General features: G+C 39.5%; 1 protein-coding gene across 1 annotated transcript in view; it reads right to left on the bottom strand.

Moving 5' to 3' along the window:
- The window catches only part of Sde2 (SDE2 telomere maintenance homolog), a 50218-nt gene that overhangs the window by 3936 nt on the left and 26590 nt on the right, over positions 1-19692 (bottom strand). The window contains exon 6 of the mRNA XM_004641177.2: positions 9919-10393. Within this exon, the coding sequence (XP_004641234.1) occupies positions 9919-10393 (475 nt within the window). The remainder of the gene's footprint in view (positions 1-9918; positions 10394-19692) is intronic.

The following is a 19692-nucleotide window of genomic DNA, read 5'->3' as shown; positions in this document are numbered from 1 at the left end:
TTCTGGTGCTTTTTTATTATTATTATGAAAAGGTTAGTTAAGGAGTGCTTTGGGAAGTTTGTAATGCATTAGCCCTCACAAAAGAAACTGAGTTCCTAAGTTAAGGGTCCACTGTAACCTAAAAAAAAAAAAAAAAAAAAAAATCTAACAACAAAACAAAAAATCCAGGCCCTGATGGAGTCATTGCTGAATTCCCTAAGAAACTTAGAGATTCTAATACCACTACTTCTTAAATTTTTTAATGAAACTGAACATGAAACAGTACTCCCAAAGTCATTCCTGGAAGCAAGTATTACCCATACCAAAACTAGAGAAGGATCCAACTAAAAAAGAAAACTACAGGCCAATCTTAATGAACAGATTCAAAAATCCTCAAAAAGATACTAGCAAACAGAATTTAGCAAGCTATTAATACACACCATAACTAAATAAAATTCATTTGAGGGATGAAGGGATGGCTCAACATATACAAATCAACAACTTAAGTTTGCAGACCAAAAATTAGAAAAAAAGAAGGGCTACAAAGATAGCCAACATTTTGACCCTAGCCCTTTAAGGTCAGTGAGGACTCATGACATAAGAGAACCTGTACTGCAATATCCTGTAACTTAGCAGTGTACCCAAATTTCTGATCAAGGAGATTATGGGGCCACAAAGCAAAGTGATCCACGATGTATAATCCACCTAAGGAGAGTCACCTGGAGAGAAAACATTCTCTCAGGCTTTCATAGAGAGGAAACTGGTCAAGCAATGGCTGTGACTCATCCATATGGCTGACACAATCTACAAACTGCGGTACAGGATTTCAGGGTAAATCCTAAGGGGATTTGACTGACCTTGGTAAATACAAAAGTTACATTTCTTGTTATATAGGTCTTGCTTTATCTTGGTCTTAACCATCCAGCAGAAAAGTATACAAATGAGGTATAAAAAGTAAAGCTATATTAATTGGCTAAGCTGTAAAAGGCTCAATTCAACAACTTCTGACATTGCCAGTCCTACAGATAACCCACTGCTATTATGGACTACTGGACTATATTGGATTATTTTGCTGAATCCACACACCTACAATACTTAAATGACTATGGAATACCCATCTCTGACAAAACTAAACAAAAAAAGGGGATATAAATGAAGGACCATTTTGTATCTGTATATACAAAATAGTCAGAATATACAGCTATTTTCTCTTAATTCAATGAGAAGAAAGATTTGTACTAATAGTGTTTGGACAGGATATCATGTCTGAATCTTGTACTATGAATAACTACTACAAAGATGACAACATGCAACATATTAATTACTGTAACTGTCCTACTAACCTATTCTGAAACTGTCTCATTGCTATTTGTTTCTCAATAAAATTATATATATATATAAATCAATAAATTCCACATTAACAAAACGATAAAAACCATATATGATCATCTCAATAGATGCAGAACAAGGTGCTGAACAGTCCAACATCCATTCATGATTAAAACCCTACAGAAAATTGGAATAGATGGCCTTTATCTCAATCTGATAAAAACCATCTACGACAAACCAACAACTAACAGTATACTATACAGTCAAAAACTGAAAGCTTTCATTCTAAAATCAGTAGCAAAACAAGGAAGCTTACTATCACTACTCCTATTCAATACCAGTTAGACAAGAGAAAGAAAACAAAGCAATATGGATAGTAAAGGAAAAAGTTAAATTATCATTATTTGCAGTGACATATTCTACACAGATCCCCCCCCCCACAAAAAACAAAACAAAACGTCAAAGAGGGATCAGAGAGACACTTCAGTGGCATAAGTGCCTGCCTCAGGAGGACAAGATCTCGAGTTTGATCCCCAGTTCTCACCCAAAAAGAGTCTAAGGAAACCATCCCAAAGGCTCCTAGATTTAACAACCAAATTCAAACCCAAGGATCAAAGATGCAGAAACAATTCCAAAAACACTCAACTACCATATCTTTGACAAAGAGGACAAACACCTTTACTGAAAGACAGACAGCCTCTAAGAAATGCTGCTGGGAAAACGGGCTTTCCATGTGCCAAAGATTAAAACTAGACTATTACCTTTCAAATTGCACTAAACTAAAATTAAAATGTACCAAAAATCTAAATATTAGAGCTGGCCAGATAGCTCAGTGGACTAAAGCACCTGCTTCGGCAGAGCACAGCAGCTGGGGTGCGATCCCCAATGTGCCGTGCCAGCCCCACCCGTGGGGTGCGCTGAGACTGAGATTGTGACTGGATGTGGTGGTGCACGCCTATAATCCCAGCACTTGGAAGGCTGAAAACAGGAGAATCACTGAGTCCAATCCACGTAGTAAGACTCTATATACCCTGTAGACCCTGTCCTAAATTCAAAAAAATAAAAATAAAATCTAAATAATAAAACACACTATTTTGTCATTTCTGCTTAATTACAATTTCATTACAGTAGAGTTCATGTACTCTACAATTTACCAATTCAAAGCTACAATTCAGTGGTTCTTGCTGTATTCATAATTATGTACCTATCACTGCAATTAATTTTAGAATATTTTCATCACCCTCAAAAGAAACCTTTAACACTCATTTCGTCATTTTCCTCCAACCTCCCACTTTACACCCTACGCTGGCCTTTGCTGACCACTAATATATTTTGTTTTATGGATTTTTGCTTATTTTGCATAAATGGAATGACACCATTTTTACATTTTGTGACTGACTTCTTAAGCCTTGTTTTTAGGATGTATTCATGTTGTACCTATCAATACTTGGTTCTTTTCTATTGATAAATTATATTCCATTGTATGGATGTACCACATTTTATTTATCTACCCATCAACTGATGGATTTCTGGATTATTTCCACTGTGAGGCTATTATGAACAATGCTGATATAAATATTCAAGCTCTCAAAAAAAAAAAAAAAAAAAAAAGCCAGACACACTAAGCCAGACATGGTGGCATGTACCTACAATCCCAGCATTCAGGAGGCAGAGGCAGAAGGATCACCAGGAGTTATAGGCCAGCCTGGGTTACACTGAGTTCAAGGCCAGTGTGAACTACATAGCAAGACCCTGTCACAAACAAACAAAAACACTGCAGAAAGAGAAAATACGTAAAACTATTGAAGATACAAGTATAGGTACAGACTTTCGGGAAAAAAAACAACCCTGACTGCACAGGAAACAAGACTAAAGAAGTGCAATTCATCATATTAAGATTTTGCACAGCAAAAGAAACCACCAAGAATGAAGAGACAAAAAAAAAAAAAAGAGTGGAGACAACCCAAGGCATGGGAAAAAAAATTTTGCCAGCTATTCCTCAATGATCTAATACCTAGAATATGTAAGAAATTTAAAAAAAAAAATCAGAGCCCCACCACCACCATCAATGTAAAGCCCTACTCCAAAACTGGCCATCTGAAATGAATACAGTTCAAAAATGAAGAAATACAAAGAGCAAATAAATATCTAGAAAAATGTTCAAAATCACTTGAACAGTAAGTTTTGTTTTATTAGTACTGAATGCTGAATCTGCAGCCTTCACACTGAGTTACATCTTCAGTCCTTTGTTTAGTTTTGTTTTTTTTGGAGATAAGATCTTAGCACATAGGTCAGGCTGGTCTTGAACTCACTATTTAACCTAGGCTGGTGAACCCACAGCAATCCTCCTGCCTCAGCCTCTAGTGCAAGGATTAGAGGTGAGCACACCACACTCTGCTTCAGTGCTTTTTTTTGTTTGTTTGCAATAGTCTTATTAATCACTGGGTTTAAATGTGGGATCTTCCTATCTCAGCCTCTAAGAGTGCTGGGATTATAGGTACATGCCATGACACTCAGCTTCATAATAAATTATTGCAAACAAATCAAAGCATTGTAGAAAAACTTTCTTGCTATTTAAAACAAAAAAAGAGGGCTGGGGAGATAACTCAAGAGGCGTAAGTATCTACCTGCAAGCCACACGGTCTCGAGTTTGATCCCCAGACCCCCATGTCATGCTGGCCCAGGAACCCCAGGCATGCTGTGAGGTGTGATGGGACTTTGAGACAGGAAGATCACTATGAGTTCGAGATCACCCTGAGGGCTACAAAAGTGAACACAAGAGCAGCCCAACCTGCAAAGCGAGACCATCTCAAAAAAAAAAAAAAAAAAAAGACTTTCTCTAGATTTTAGTACACTTCGTCTTCATTGTTTAGTCAAATTCCACCCAAATGTCTTTAGAGAATCATACTTCAAGGCCAGTGTGAACCAAGTAGAATAATAGAATAACCAAGAATAAAATTTCCATGTTTAATAATGTCAATCAACTGACCTTTTATCTTTTCTTGGGTGCTGGCATTTGAAGCCAGGCCTCACATTTCATATAGTCTACCACTGAACTACAACATCCTAAAGCCCTTTAAATTTCCAGATAGGATCCAAAACCAAAATTGCCCAGGCTGGCCAAGAAATTAGGATCTATAGGCCTTAACCACCTCAGTATCTAATATTACAGATATGTGTCAATAAATCCAATACCTTGTATTTTGTTCCTTTATTCACTTTCTGAGACTTCAGTCAAGATACAGCCACCACATGTCTACAACATAAAACTGCACTACAATGCCAGGCATAACATAAGAGTCAAATGAAAGTCCTAGGCATGTGTTATGGCTTGTGTCTAGATGCAACGCCCCGCCCCCCCAAGCCTCACACAGAAGCTTTTCAGGGGTGGCTGGATCTAGAGTGTGTAATGGTGAGCTTGATTCATGGTACAATACTAGGATAAAGGGTGCTAGGATTAAGGGTGTGGGTAAAATACAGGGGACAAAAGAGGCTTGTTATTTGTCACTTGCTTGCTACTTGCTGCCATCTGCTGCTCCTCCTCTGTGACATTCCCTCTGCCAAGCTACCTTGCCTAGCAGCCAGCAAACAATGATGGGAGCCAAATAAACATTTCCTCCCTTAACTCTGGGTGTCAAATATTTTGTCTCTGCAACAAGAAAGTTAACTAAAACAGCATGACAGAAGCCTATGTCCTCTCCAGAACAGGCAATCAGTGGGTATTCATAGTTTATTTATTAGGGGCAAGGAAAAGCTCTGGTTACAAATGACAGGCTTTGTATTTAAGGGGAAAAAAAAAAAAAAAGAGTTCAGGTTTCACCTATCCTAAGTCATTAGCTCACAGAGAAAATTTTTTCTAGAAGTCATTACACTAAAGACTATAAATAATCATGTTTATAGAAAAGTATGTACAATGAAAATTACTTTTTAAAGACTCTCTTCATTACTTTCTTATTGTTCAGATAAAATACCTCACACCCACAAATTAAGAGAGGTTTAATTTTCAGCCTGTAGAGTTTATAGATATTAAGGGAGAAGGTAGTGAGATACACTACACCAGACCCCTTCTCCCAGTGACCCACCGTCTTCCTATTATCATTTTTAACTATAAACTCATCAGGGGACTAGAGTCCCAAAAACCTCAACCATGAGTGCATAAAGCTTTGAGTGATATTTCAGATATAAACCATAATATTCCACTCCTTGCCCCCAAAAGACTTATGCACAACACTTTATGAAAAGGTGTTTAGTCCATCTGTAAGAGATGCCAAAGTCCTAATGATTTTAGCATTGTTGAGAATCTAAGTCCAAAGCCTCCTTGAGATTTAAGGCAAACTCTTAGCTGTGAGGGCCCTATAAAAATGAAAAGACAGCTAGGGGGCCTGGCCCTAGCTCAGGCCTTTAAGTGGCTGCTTCCACAAAGCTGTCAGCCTCAGGTTGCTGGAGTTCAAACCTCACACCTCTCCCGCTGGCAAAAAGTGCCCTAAAGGCATTCGAGGAACAAAAAAAAAAAAAAAAAAAAGACAGCTAAACATTTCCAACGTACAATGGCACAAGATAAAACATTTCTACTCCAAAAGGTAGAAGAGGAGGAAATAAAGAAGCAGGACCAAACCCAAACTAAAACCCATCAAAACACTAAATCCCTATGTCCAGCAATCAGTAGCAAAATGTGAACTCAGAAGGGTCTGGGTGCTTTGGCTCTATGGCACTACTAATGGTTGCAGCCCTCATGGACCCTCTCTCTTTGGCCAGTTCGGCACACTTCTTACAGCTTTTCTCAGACACTTCCACCTTCCTGGCTTTTCCAGTATGCTGGGTCTCCACTGCACTTTTACACTCACAGCTTCACACTCCGCTCTCTCAGGGACACACTGCCTGATCTGCCAGACTTTCTGCAATGTGGATAGAAGCTTCCTTGACTCCACACAAGGATTCATTCTGATTTTTTTTTTCAATTTTATTTTATTTATATTTTTTTCAAACCAAACTGGTAGGACAGTTTCAATAATTAACACATTGTATACATTCTTCCTAGTGGTTAATTGCTGTACAAGATGCAGACGTGATATCCTACTTACAAACACCTTTAGAACAAATCCCTCTATTCATTAAGAGAATGTAACTGTATATCGATCCTAGCCATTTGAATACACAGATACAAAATGGACATTCATCTGCATCCCCTTTTTGTTGTTACGTTCCGCTATTTGAATATTATAGGTGTGTCAACTCAGCAAAATATTCTAAAAGAGTCCAGTAGCCCATAATAGTATTGAGTCTTTTGCTTGACTGGCAATGTCAGAAATTTTTGACCTGAGTCCCCTACAGCTCAATATAACAGCATGGCTTTACTTCTTATATTTCATTTTTATACTTTTCTGCTGGATGGTTAAGACCAAGATAAACAAAAAAACAAAAAAACAAAACAAAACAAAAAAAGACCAAGGTAAAGCAGGACCTATGCAACAAGAGTTGTAGCTTTTGGGTCTGATAAGGTCAGTGAAATCCCCTCAGGATTTATCTTGAGATCCTGTACCTCAGTTTGTAGAACCTTTGTCAGTGTCAGCCATGTGGATCAGTCATGGCCATGTCATTCTGATTTTAAAGCATTCTGCATTCACGTAAAACCAGCACCACATGGATGGCACTATCAGATCTGATGCCAACTGGACCAGCAGTTGAGGGCTTTTGCATCTTGCTGGTGGTGGCAGAGGCCTTTCAGTGCCTATATGCTTGAGCATAGTGAACTAAATCCAGGCAAACCAATTCCCATTCTTTAGGCTGAAGTAACACTGAAACATGGTGTCTTGGGGTTTTCTTCCCAAAACCAAATTCACTTTTATAATTTTGTGCCTGCAAAGGGATGTGAGGCTTTCTTGCCATCTTTTCTATTGTTCTAAGTACTTAGCCATTTACTGCTCATCTTTTCAGCAACCAGGTTCTCCTCCACTCCATCTTTGCAGGACCCAACTTTAACAGAGCTTCCTTTCTGGCCAAACTCAAACTTTTTAAATCATTCTGCTAGACTGTTTGCCCTCAATTCTCTAAGTATAGTTGACTAAAAGCCTCCAACAGTAGCCATGCCACCTTCTTAATATAAGACTACCTTGAAATTTCTTCTATCAGATTAGTCTGCTGTCCTTCATTTCAATTTCCTGCAAAGTCTCTAGACATGAACAAAATGCAGACAAATTTTCAGCCAGGCCACAACACACATGGCTTGAAGTCCAAATGGCAATGGAGTCCTTCTAGTAAAGCTAGCAGAATGGGGATAAGGAGACCATTCCTTTCCACCCACCTGAGTTTAAGCCACACCCCGGGAATCAATCCCTCTTCCACTATTCTAAGACAGGTAGAAAATAAAATAACAAAAACTTAGAAAATCATTAAAGTTCTAGGCCAGGAAACATTCATGTTAGATCTCCTGGCCTGACCTTCAACAACCCTTCCCTCTACCCAAACTTTACCAAAGGTTCATAAATATGGACATGTGGTACACATAATTAAATCACGAGTGAATTGGGGCACACACATTTATTGAAAGACCCTGAGATCACTCAGCACTATCAATCATTCCTGTCAATCTTACCTACAGTCCCAATAAAAAACACCCAGACTAGAGAGCACTTCCTTTAAAATCCAAATGCCTGATTTATCTGTGTGCTCTGCTTTTTATTTTTCTATCATTCCTGTACCACTTTTTTATGTATTTAGTACAAAGTCTACAGGGTTTCACTACACAGATTGGACTCATAACGACCCTCCTGTTTTTGGCCGTACCACTTTTCTACTCATGTCTTATTTTCATCAGCACAGAACTGCCCTAAGTACCTCTTCCTGTGATCTTCAATAAATGCAGCTGCTTTTATCCTTAGATATGCATTTGCAATTTGCTGCTCATCATTCACTGGAGTCTGGAATCTATCTGTGGAATCCATCCCATAGTATCATTTTTTCCCAACAAAAACCTGAGCCTTGTCTTTACTAGCATTACTCTCAGCATTCTATCCTCTGAGCTCCATCCAACCACAATCTCCCATCACACTGGGCTCGCAGCAGGCTAAGGCTGCTGCCTCTCCAGCTGGCATCTCCAAACCTTTCTAAACTTTTCCTATAAGGCAGTTCCAAACACTTTGGAACTATATGGCCAGGTAGCCCCACTTTTCAGCTACCAAAATTTGTCTTACTTTCTCATTGCTGGAACAAAACACCTGACACCTACAGAGGTTTATTTTATGTATTTGGTACAGGCTCTCATTATGCAGCTTGGACTCATTCGTAGTGATTCTGTTTTTAGCCTCCCCAGAACTGGGATTGCAGGCACTACCACGCCTAGACTCAGGTGATCGCTCAGCGAGCCCCAGGGCCAGGCCGGCATGGCATGCAGGACCAGGGATCAAATCCCAGTCCCTGCACTTGCCACAGCAGGTGCTTAGTCCACTGAGCTATCGCGCCAGCCCAGGAGAGGTTTATTTTAGCTCTCAGTTGATAGAGGTTTCAGTCCATAGTCAGTTCGCTCCAAGACAGGCAGCATGGCAGAAGAGGCACCACTTGCAGTGTAGCTCCAGGAGGCAGAGCAGTATGAAGGGAGAAAAGAAGGAGAGACACCCTGCCAGGCTACAGCCCCAGTAACTCACCTCCTCCCAACATCACAGGCATAAACTCTTCAGCTGACTACTACTCCACTGATAAGTACCACACACTTATGATCCAATCACCTTTCAAAGCCCCACCCATGAGCACATGAGGCTTTGAGGAACACTGTAGATATAAACCATAACAGACTGAATGCAGGACTTAAGATACTATAAATTTTAAAAGGTATGGATATAAAAATAAAAAAGGCATGGGTCCTTCTCTATAGGAAAGATCTCATTTAGTTGACAATCTTTGTTCAAACTGTCTCACATGAGGGAGAAAAGCAGGATTTTAGTGATAGGAAATACAAGCACACTTCATCAAATCTAAATTGCCACCTTCTAAATGCTCTCATGCACTAAGAACAAGCAGCAATGGCCACTGTGTTCTCTCTTGTATGGTGGCCCTCTTGCTGTAGGGTGTACTTCTTTTTTTTTTTTTTGTTCCTCAAATGCCTTCAGGGCACTTTTGGCCAGTGGGAGAGGTGTGAGGTTCGAACTCCAGCAACCTGAGGCTGACAGCTTTGTGGAAGCAGCCACTTAAAGGCCTGAGCTAGGGCCAGGCCCCCGGGTGTACTTCTTATCTGCTCCAAACCTGCTCTGTAGAACCTGTTTCTTTCCTACCTTTGATCAAACTTTGAAAAAAAAAAAAGAATAATTGGTAAGAAGTAGAAGCATAGTATGTGATTTATGAATCTGATTTCAGAGATGCTAAAATGTGAAAAGCATACATCTTGGAACTGATGAAATATGGCACTTCATACACCACCTACTGGCAAATCAGTACAAATTCCAAAACTTACAATCTATTTGGAGAAAAATTTCACCATCATTTGTACCTCTTAGTAATAAATAACCCATTCACTAAACAACTGACAGGGAAAAAAAAAAAAAAGTACATATCTACTTAATGATATTAACAGTTAAATCGGTTTTCCTTTAGACACCAACCCAAAGCAGTAAGACTTACTGTGTTTTCAGATGGTATTTCTTCCACTTTTGCAGGGGGGATGTATTCCCTATCTTCTCCAGGAGCCATCTGGACAGTTCTTTCCCCATCAATCACTTCTTTTCTCTCTTTATCCTTATTCAGTCCAGTCCCAGCTGCTACCTTTTCTATGGGTTCTTGATACTCTGCCTTCTTTCTCTTCAGCATCTCCCCTTTTCCTCTAACCATCTTTTCTTGCCTGTTCTCCTCAGACGTCTCTACCAGTTCAACACAAGAATCTTCTGGGCCCTGCTGTTTTTCTGATGACTCAGAGTCTATGGTCAATTCTCTTGCCTGTTGAGCACTGTTGGAGCATTCAGCTGCTACCTCAACATGATCCCTGCTGCTTTTTGGAGTGGAGAAGTTCATTCCTGAAGTACTAGGTGCTTCTTCACCATCATCATCTGAACTCTCAGAGCTGGACCCCCCAGGAGTTTCCAGTTCTTCCATGCCTAACCTATCAAAAGCAACACAAAAATTGGACACCATTTATAGTTTCTATTAAAAATAATCTGTGCCAAACATGGTAATACACACCTGTGATCCCAGCATTCAGGAGGCTGAGGCAGAAGAATCATTTAGAGTTTGAGAGCCACCTGGACTACATAGTAAATTAGAGACCAGCCTGATGAGCACAGTGAAACCCTGTCTCAAAAAAGACAAAAATAAAAATCTGTGGCCTGGTGTGCTAAGCGGGAGGCCTAAATAGGAGGCCTGGAAGTTCAAGCCCAGTATAAGCAACTACCCAGCTTCTACTTTTCTCTAACCATCTTTTTCTGCCAGTATGACTCAACATGTGTCTCTCCCAGATCAACATATGAGTCTTCTGAAATACCCTTTCTAGGGTTTGTCACAAGGGTATTGTTTTGCTGATTCTATTATTTAATACTTTAAGTGTTATGACTTGTGTCTGGATGTCCCCTTAAAGCCTTCTGCTGTCATGGGGGGAAGACTTTCCTGAAGCGGCTAAATCTTAAGAGTTTGTCATCATATTCTCTCCTTAGCATAAAAACCTCAAAGAATAAATAAAATCTGAAGGGTACAATAGGCACTGTGAAAAAGAAATGAACCTGTTCAAAAGAAAAGAATTGGGGACCTGCCCCTTAGCTCAGTTCTTTAAGTGGCTGCTTCAACAAAGCAGTCAGGCTCAGGTTGCTGTGGTTTGATCCCCACAACTCAAGCCAGCCAAACCTGCCTTGAGGTCATTCGGCGCCAAAAAAAAAAAAAAAGAAAAGAATTACTTAGATGAGGACAGAAGAAGTGGGGGAAAGAGACACATATGTATGTATGTAAGCAAGAGGGTTTGGATAATTGTACTGTGGATTTTTGCTGGTCTATGGAAAAGAGCAGTTAATACTTAATTCTTTTGGTCTTTTTTTCATTTTTCCCCCTTTTTCTCTCTTAATGTCTTATAATTTTTCCTTTTTTTTTAGAACCGGGGATTGAAGTCAGGCCCTTGCACTTGCCGGGGAAGCGCTTATTCCACTGAGCCATCTCCCCAGTCCCTTTTTTCTTTCTTTTTTCCAGTTTTGCATGCAGGTATCTGGTAATCTGAACAACGGGGATCTACAGGGTGTTCAGGGTCTCACTACTAGATCGGACTTGTACTGATCCACCTATTTTCAGCCTCCCAAGAGCTGGGATTAGAGGCGCACACCACCACACCCAGTCTCAATCGATGTTTCAGTGTGCCCTGGGGGCAGGGCTGGCACGGCAGGCTGGGGGATTGAACCCCTGGTCCCTTGCTTTAATCCACTGAGCTATTTGGTTGGCCCTCTGAACAACTAACTTGAAGACAGCACTATGCAATTCAACCAATACTGTCGAATTCATATTATCTTGTTAGTGGAATTCTGTATCACTTGTAATTTTTTCTCTTTCCATTACTTTATACTCTCTTTAAAAAACATATTTAAATAAATAAATATAAATCGAGAACTTGTGACTGGTTCACTGGGGGAGTAAGTGCTATACCTGCCCTAGTTTGGGTAGCCTCACATAATATCTAAAGGTGGAAAAGAGGCTTGCTTCCATTTGTTTGCTCTTGCTGTCTTCTGCCACCATGAACTATTGCTCCTCTGCCATGCTACCCTGCCTTGGAGGCAGCTGACTATGAACTGAAAGCTCCACAAACTGTGAGCTGAATAAACCTTTCCTCCTTAGCGCTGGGTGTTGGGCATTTTGTCTCAGCAACAAGAGAAAAGTAACCAACAGAGAATTTAGTACCTGAGAGGTGAAGTCACTACTGTGACTATACCTGACCATGTGGTTTAAGAGCCTTTGGGAATGGCTTGTGGAAAAGATTTGGAGATATTGCCTGAAAAAATATATCTAGAAAGCCTTAGATTGTTCTGCATGGGAAGATTCTGGTCAGAGTTCAGGAGACAAGAGGCTGATAGAAATCTTACAGTAAAGACCAAGTTTAGGAGGTTGCCGGGAAGAACTACACTGGCTGTTGGGCTCTAGACAAGGGCTTGCCAAAAAGTTTGTCTGCATTTCTGTACAGAGACTTCATCTGAGACTAAAATTAAGGTCTAACTAACCTTGTAGAAGAAATTTCAAGACAGCCAAACGTTTAAGTAGTAGCATCACGTCTCAGTCTTTTGGCTAAGATCAAGTGTAGGCAGTGGCATGGCTATTGTTGGGAACTTTTAGCCAGATTTATGTTGAGAATTAAGAAGAAAGAGCACAAGAGAATGATTTAAAATATTGTGAGTTTTGCCAGAAGGGAAGCTTCAGTAAAGCTGTGGACTGCAAAGACAGAACAGAGATCTTGACTGCTGCAAAGACAATAGAAAAGATGGCCTACAGGCATCATAAGAAACAATAGGACTCCATTCTTTACAGCCTCAAAACTGCAAAAATTAAAGACTTTGCTTTGAGAAGAATGCCATAGAGCAACATCCTCCAGAATGGTGGCAGCATAGAGAATTTGTTTCTCAGAATTGGATTCAGTGCTCAGCAATTCAGGCACTCAAGTCCTATAGCCAAGAGTGATGGAAGCCTAGCTACAGCTCTAGCTGGAATCAGATCTTAGAATATGTGGTTTTAAGTGCATAATAGTTGTGGGGTTAAGAAGGCTTCCACCTCAATTTCAGAAGGCCCAAGAACCAGACAGTGTGCCTTTGAGAAGGCAGTGTGTAAAGCTATGAGAGTGAAGCGAAAGATGCAGTAGAGACCCCAGAAGATTGAAGAAGCCAGAAACATGCATCATCTGAGAAAAACTGCCAAGAAGGAGCAGAGTGGGCACAACAGAGAATCTATAAGGAGCTACTTCAATCCAGAAATGCCATAGGGACAGAGCCATCCAAGCCCTTTCGGGATCATAATTTACCATGGATTGTCTTAGATGCTGCCAATAGAACTACAGGGCTTAATGTTTGTCCTACTGGACTGTGGACTTGCTTTGGTCCCATTCCTCAGTATCCCTGTTTGTAATTTTTAGAATGAAAACGTTTTGTGCCACTGAATGCTGAAAGAGTTTAACTTTAATTTGTATAGGAGTTCACATTAAAAGATTTCCTTAAGTATCAGAGGAGACCGGGGACTCAGCAATGCTAAAACTGGGCTTAGGGAGATAGCTTAGCAGCATAAGCACCTGGCTGGCAAGTGCAAGGTCCTGACTCCATCTCCAGTTTTAAATAAGTCAATAAATCAATCACCTAAAACTATTAGGATTGGGCTGGTGAGATGGCTCAGTGGTCTAAACCACCTACTTTGAACAAGCTTAGGAAAGCACAGGGACCGCGGTTCAATCCCCCAGCACCACATGCCAGTCAGCCCCGCCGCCCCCTGGTGGGCTGAGCTGGCCACACACACAAATTAAAAAAAAAAAAAAAAAAATTAAAACTATTAGGATTATGGCAAGACAGGGATGGACTAAAATGCTTTTTCTATAAAAGATGTACATGAATCTTTGGGAGGCCAGAGGCAGAATGTTATGACTTATGTCTGGATGTCTCCCCACAGCTTTATGCAGCCATGGGCAGGCAGGCTTTTCCAAGGTGGCTAAATCTAGAGTATGTGTTTAGTTCACTGTCAAATGCTGGGATTGGAGGTCTGACTGCTAAACTTGCCTTAGGGAAGGTAACTTGCACACAATATAAAACAGAAAAAGAGGCTTATTCTTGCTGCTCTTACTGCTCAACATGATCTGTTGCCCCTCTGCCATGCCATCCTGCCTTGGAGCCAGCTAAATATGAAGTGAAACCTCCACAAACTGTGAACTACATAAGCTTTCTCTTCCTTGATTTTGCTGAGGTTTTTTGTTGTTGTTGTGTTTTTTTTGTTTTTGGTGGAACCAGGGATTAAACTCAGGCCCTTGTGCTTGCCAGGGAAGCACTTATTCTACTGAGCCATCTCCTTGGCCCTCTTCCTTGATTTTGGACATCAGGTATTTTTTCTCGGCAACAAGAGAAAAGCAACTAAGATGCTTAGACCTCATATCAAAATAAAATTTTCAAAGCACTGGGGTGGTAGCTCAGTGCAAAAGTACATTTCAATCTACACCAACACCAAAAAAAAAAAAAAAGAAAAGAAAAAAGAAAAAGAAACAAACTTCCAAAAAGTTGTCATTTATCCAAGCAATACTTTCTACAAATATGGGCTAGAAAAGGTGGAGATAGGAAATATACAGGGGAAACAGTTATTCTAGAGGCATAAATAGGAAAACAAAAATCTCAGGGGACTGGAATAAACCATTCCTAAGAACACACAGATCTCATTCTTTTTTTTTTTTTCCTTCTTGGTGGTGGGTGACTCAGAATCATTTTTTTAAGTAATAAATTCCCTTTAAACAATTAACCACTAGGAAGAATGTGTGCAATGTGTTAATTATTGAAACTGTCCTACCAATTTGGTTTGAAACTGTCTCATTGCTATTTGTTTCTCAATAAAATTATGAAAAAAAAATTCCCTTTAAATAAAACTAATTTTGCTTATTCTAAAGAAAATCCAACTTTTTTTCATTTGTATCCCCTTTTTTTGTTTAGTTTCATCAGAGGTAGGTTTTCCATTGCCATTTAAATACTGCAGGTGCATGAATTCAGAAAAATAATCCAAAATAGTCCAGTAGTCCATAATAGTAGTAGGGTATCCATAGGACTGGCAGTGTCAGACGTTGTTGACTCGAGCTTTTTACAACTCAGCCTATTAATATGGCTTTACTTTTTATACCTTGTTTGTATACTTTTCTGCTGGATGGCTCAGACCAAGATAAAGCAAGACCTATATAACAAGAAATGTAACTTCTGTATCTAACAAGGTCAGTCAGCTCCCCTCAGGATTTACCCTGAAACCCTATACCACAGTTTGTAGATCCTTTGTCAGTGTCACCCATGTGGATGAGTCACAGTCATTGCTTGACTGATTTGCTCTCTGTGAAAGACTGAGAGAATGTTTTCTTTCCAGGTGACTCTCCTTAGGCACACTCTACATCAACAATCACTTTCCTTTATGCTCCCATAATCTCCTTGTTCAGAAAATTTGGGACACCACTGAGGTACAGGATGTTACAGTACAGGTTCTCTTATGTTCTGAGTCCTCACTGACCTTCAAAGGCTAGAGCCAAAATGTTAGCTATCCTGGCAGACTTTCTTTCTCTTTAATTTTTGGTCTGCGAACTTAAGTTGCTAACACTCCAGAAGAGAAGCTTAATGCTGTTATTATCCTATAACATAGGCAGCTGAGTTTAACCTCACTATCTGTCTGAATATCAAACATCTTAGACATAACATGGAACAAGTATTTTCCATCAAGTATTGATATGTTAAACTTTAAATCCCTACAAAATGTGAAAAAAAATGAAATATTTTTAAAAATTGCAATAAACAATTATATATTTTTACTCAAAAATTTAGAAATCTAACCATATATAGCATTGTAACAAGACAGTCCTATGACATTTTTTCCTCTCTTGTTTTCATTTATTACTGTTTCTTTAAATGAACAATTACTTGACAGTATAGTAGTAATTGATATGACATGACAAGCAGTATGTATGTAGAAGACCAGAACAACAGACATTCCAACCATGAATGTATTACACACTGCCATCTTCAGGGCAGTTTCTCAGTTCACAGGTATCAACATATATAGTCAGTCAGGGTGAGAATCTTACCAATTAACTGCTAGTTTCAAAAATCAGTTGAAGGGGCCAGGAAGACAGCTCAGCAGAATAAGCACTTTCCTGGCAAGCACAAGGGCCTGAATTCAAGCACCAGTTTCACAAAAAAAAAAAAAAAAAAACCTCTCAAAAATCTGCTGAAGGGGCTGGTGAGATGGCTCAGTGGTCTAAAGCACCTACTTAGAACAAGCTTAGCAAAGCACAGGAACCGCAGTTCGATTCCCCAGCACCACATGCCAGCGAGCCCTGCCCGTAGGTGGGCTGAGCTGGCCACACACACACACACACACACACACACAATAAATAAATAAACTTTAAAAAAAAAATCTGCTGAAGATTCTCGGATCAGTGCCTTAATGATTTGTGCACATAAATGTAAGGTTTTGCCCCTGTCATATTTCCTAGCTTTTCTCCTTGCCCTCTCTATGCTGTCTAATCCTTAAGTTTTCGCTTTCCTTTCAATTGTGTTGTACCTTTCTATTTTTATTTCTTTTTTTGAGTTCTTACACTAGGGAGACTATGATATTTACACATGTGGGTCCTGGTTTATTTCACTTATGAGTATACCTTCTAGTGGCATCCACTTAAATACGAATGCTTTATCATTCTTTATAGCTGAGTAATACTCCATTATATAAAAATACCACATCTTTTTCAACCATTCCTCATGTGATGGGCATCTTGGTTGTTTCCACGACTTGGCTACCACAAATTGTGCTGTTATAAACATAGATACACATATATCACTATGATATGATGTTTTCAGTTCCTCCAGGAAAATTCCCAGTAGGGGGATAGCTGGCTTGAATGGGATTTCCAGTCCTAGTTTCTTTTTTTCTCTCTCTTTTTTTTTTTTTTTTTTTTTTTTGTGAAACCAGGGATTGAACTCAGGTCCTTTCGCTTGCCAGGCAAATACTTATTTCACTGAGCTATCTCCCTGGCCCCCATCCAATCCTAGTTTAAGAAGTCTCCACACTGATTTCCATAATAGCTGCACCAGTCTACACTCCAACCAGCAGTGGAGAAGGGTTCCCTTTTCCCCACAGCCTCTTATGATAGCCATTCTTTCTGGGGTGAGATGGTATCTCAGTGTTGTTTTAATTTGCATTTCACAGATGGCTAGTGATGTGGAGCATTTTTTCATATAATTATTTGCTTCTTTAATTTGTTTTTTTGAGGGGGCCGTTAAGGATGCCTTCAGGGCAGGTCTGGTTTTGCTTGAGGACGAGGGGATCGAACCACAGCATCTTGAGCCTGACTGCTGTTTCAGCAGGTACTTAAACACCTGACCTAATGGGCACGCCCCCTCACTTCTTTAATTTCACCCTCTGAGAAGTGTGTGTTCATCTCAGGTGCCCATTTCTGGATTGGGTCTTTAAATTTTGAAGCCCTAATGTTTCTTATTTCTTTATAAATTCTAGAGAGCAGACCTTTCTCTGAGTGTTTATTAGTTAAGATTTTTTCCAAATTTGTGGGTTGTCTTTTCACTTTGTTGATAATTTCTTTTGACGTGTAAAAACTTCTCAATAAGAGTTGGTCACAGTTGTTAATTCTTTCAAGTATTACCCGTGCAATTTGATTTTTGTTCATGAACTCTTTGCCTACACCTATTTCTTCAAGAGTTCCTCCTACTTTCTCTTCCAGGAGATAAGTGTTTCTGTTTTAATGTTTAGATCTTTAATCCATTTTGTCGTTAGCTTAGTGCATGGTGATAGACCTGGGTCAAGTTTTAGTTTTTGGCATGTAGAGCACCAGTTTTTCCAGCACCATTTGTTAAAGAGACTATCTTTCTTCTAGTAATCGTATTTGGCCCCTTTGTCAAAGACTAGGTGGCTGAGTGTGTTCATAAGGGCTTCAGCATCTTCTATCTATTCCATTGGTCCTCAGGTCTATTTTGTTGTCAGTCCCATGCTGATTTTATCACAGTAGCCTTGCAGTATAATTTCAAATCAGGAATTGTGATGTGTCCTGCCTTGTCTTTTTTGCCCAGGATTGCCTTTGCTATTCTAGGTCTTTTCTGGTTCCAAATAAATTTTAGGAACGATTTCTCTTCAACTTGGAGGTATGCTGGTGGTAGTTTCATAGGGATTGCATTAAATCTATACAACGATTTTGGGAGTAAGGCCATCTTCACGATGTTGGTTCTTCCTATCCAGGAGCAGAGGAACATCTTTCTATTTTCTGAAATCTTCTATGATCTCTTTTTTCAGAGTACTGTAATTGTCCAAGAAAAGATCACTGATTTCTTTGGTTACATGAATTCCAGGGTAGTTCATTTTCCATGGTGCTATTGTAAAAGGTATTGCTTCTCTAATTTACCTGTCAGTGTGTTTGTTATCTGTGTAGAGGAATGCTATATTGACTTTTGGGTATTGACTTTGTATCCTGCTATACCACTGAATTTTTGTATCATTCTAGTAGCTTCTTGGTGGAGTTTTTTGGGCCTTCCAAGTAAAGTATCATGTTATCTGCAAATAATGACAATTTGACTTCTTCTTTACCTACTCTTATTCATTTTATCTCTCCCTCTTGTCCAATGGCTCTAGCTAATCATTCCAGAACTATATTGAATAGGAGTGGTGATAGAGGACATCCTGGTCTTGTACCAGATCTGAGAGTAAAAGATTTGTTTTTCCCCATTTAGAATTATATTAGCTGTTGGGTTGTCATAGATGGCTTTTATCAAATTGAAGTAGAGGCCTTCTATTCCAATTTTCTGTAGGACTTTAAACACGAATGAGTGTTGCACTTTGGAAAAAGCCTTTTCCACATCAATTGAGATGATCATGTGGTTTTTAGATTTGGCTCTATTGATACAGTGTATTATAAAATCTGTAAATTTATAGATTTTCAAATACTGAAAAATCCTTGCATCCCTGGGACGAATTCTACCTTGTCATGGTGTGTGATCTTCCTGATGATTTCCTGTATTCTATTTGCTAGAATTTTATGGAGGATTTCTGCACCTATGTTCATGAGGGAGAGTGGCCTGTAGTTTTCTTTTTTAGTTGTGTCTTTCCATGGTTTTGGCATCAGTACAATACTTGCCTCCAGGAATGATTTTGGGAGAACTACTTCCTCTGCAATTTCATTGACTAGTTTGAAGAGTGTAGGGATTATATGTTCTGTAATTTTTTTCTAGAAATCAGCTGTGAATCCATCAGGACCTGGACTTTTCACTGTCGGCAGGCTTTTTATTACATGTCATATTTCAATGGCTGTTATTGGGTTATTGAGAGTTGTATCTTCTTGATTCAGTTTCGGTAATTTGTACCTTTCTAGGAATCTGTCCATTTTGTGTGTGTCTTCTATTCTGTGAATGTAAAGATTCTCAAAGTAGCTACTGATAATCTTCTGAATTTCCACTGGGTCTGTGGTGATTACACCCTTTTCATTTCTTATTGCTTTTATTTATTTTTTTTTTCATTTATTTATTGTGTGTGTGTATGTGTGTATGGCCAGCTCAGACCACCAAGGGGCGGGGCTGGCTCGCATGTGGTGCTGGGGGATCGAACTGCAGTCCCTGTGCTTTAGCCAAGCTTGTTCCAAGTAGGTGCTTCAGACCACTGAGCCATCTAGCCAGCCCTTTTATTGCTTTTACTTGAATTTTTTTTTCTTCTTTTTGATGAGGT

The sequence above is a fragment of the Octodon degus genome, unplaced genomic scaffold (assembly GCF_000260255.1).
Source record: "Octodon degus isolate 3935 unplaced genomic scaffold, OctDeg1.0 scaffold00131, whole genome shotgun sequence".
In the NCBI taxonomy this organism is placed as follows: Eukaryota; Metazoa; Chordata; class Mammalia; order Rodentia; family Octodontidae; genus Octodon; species Octodon degus.
This window is presented reverse-complemented; position numbering and strand designations above follow the sequence as displayed.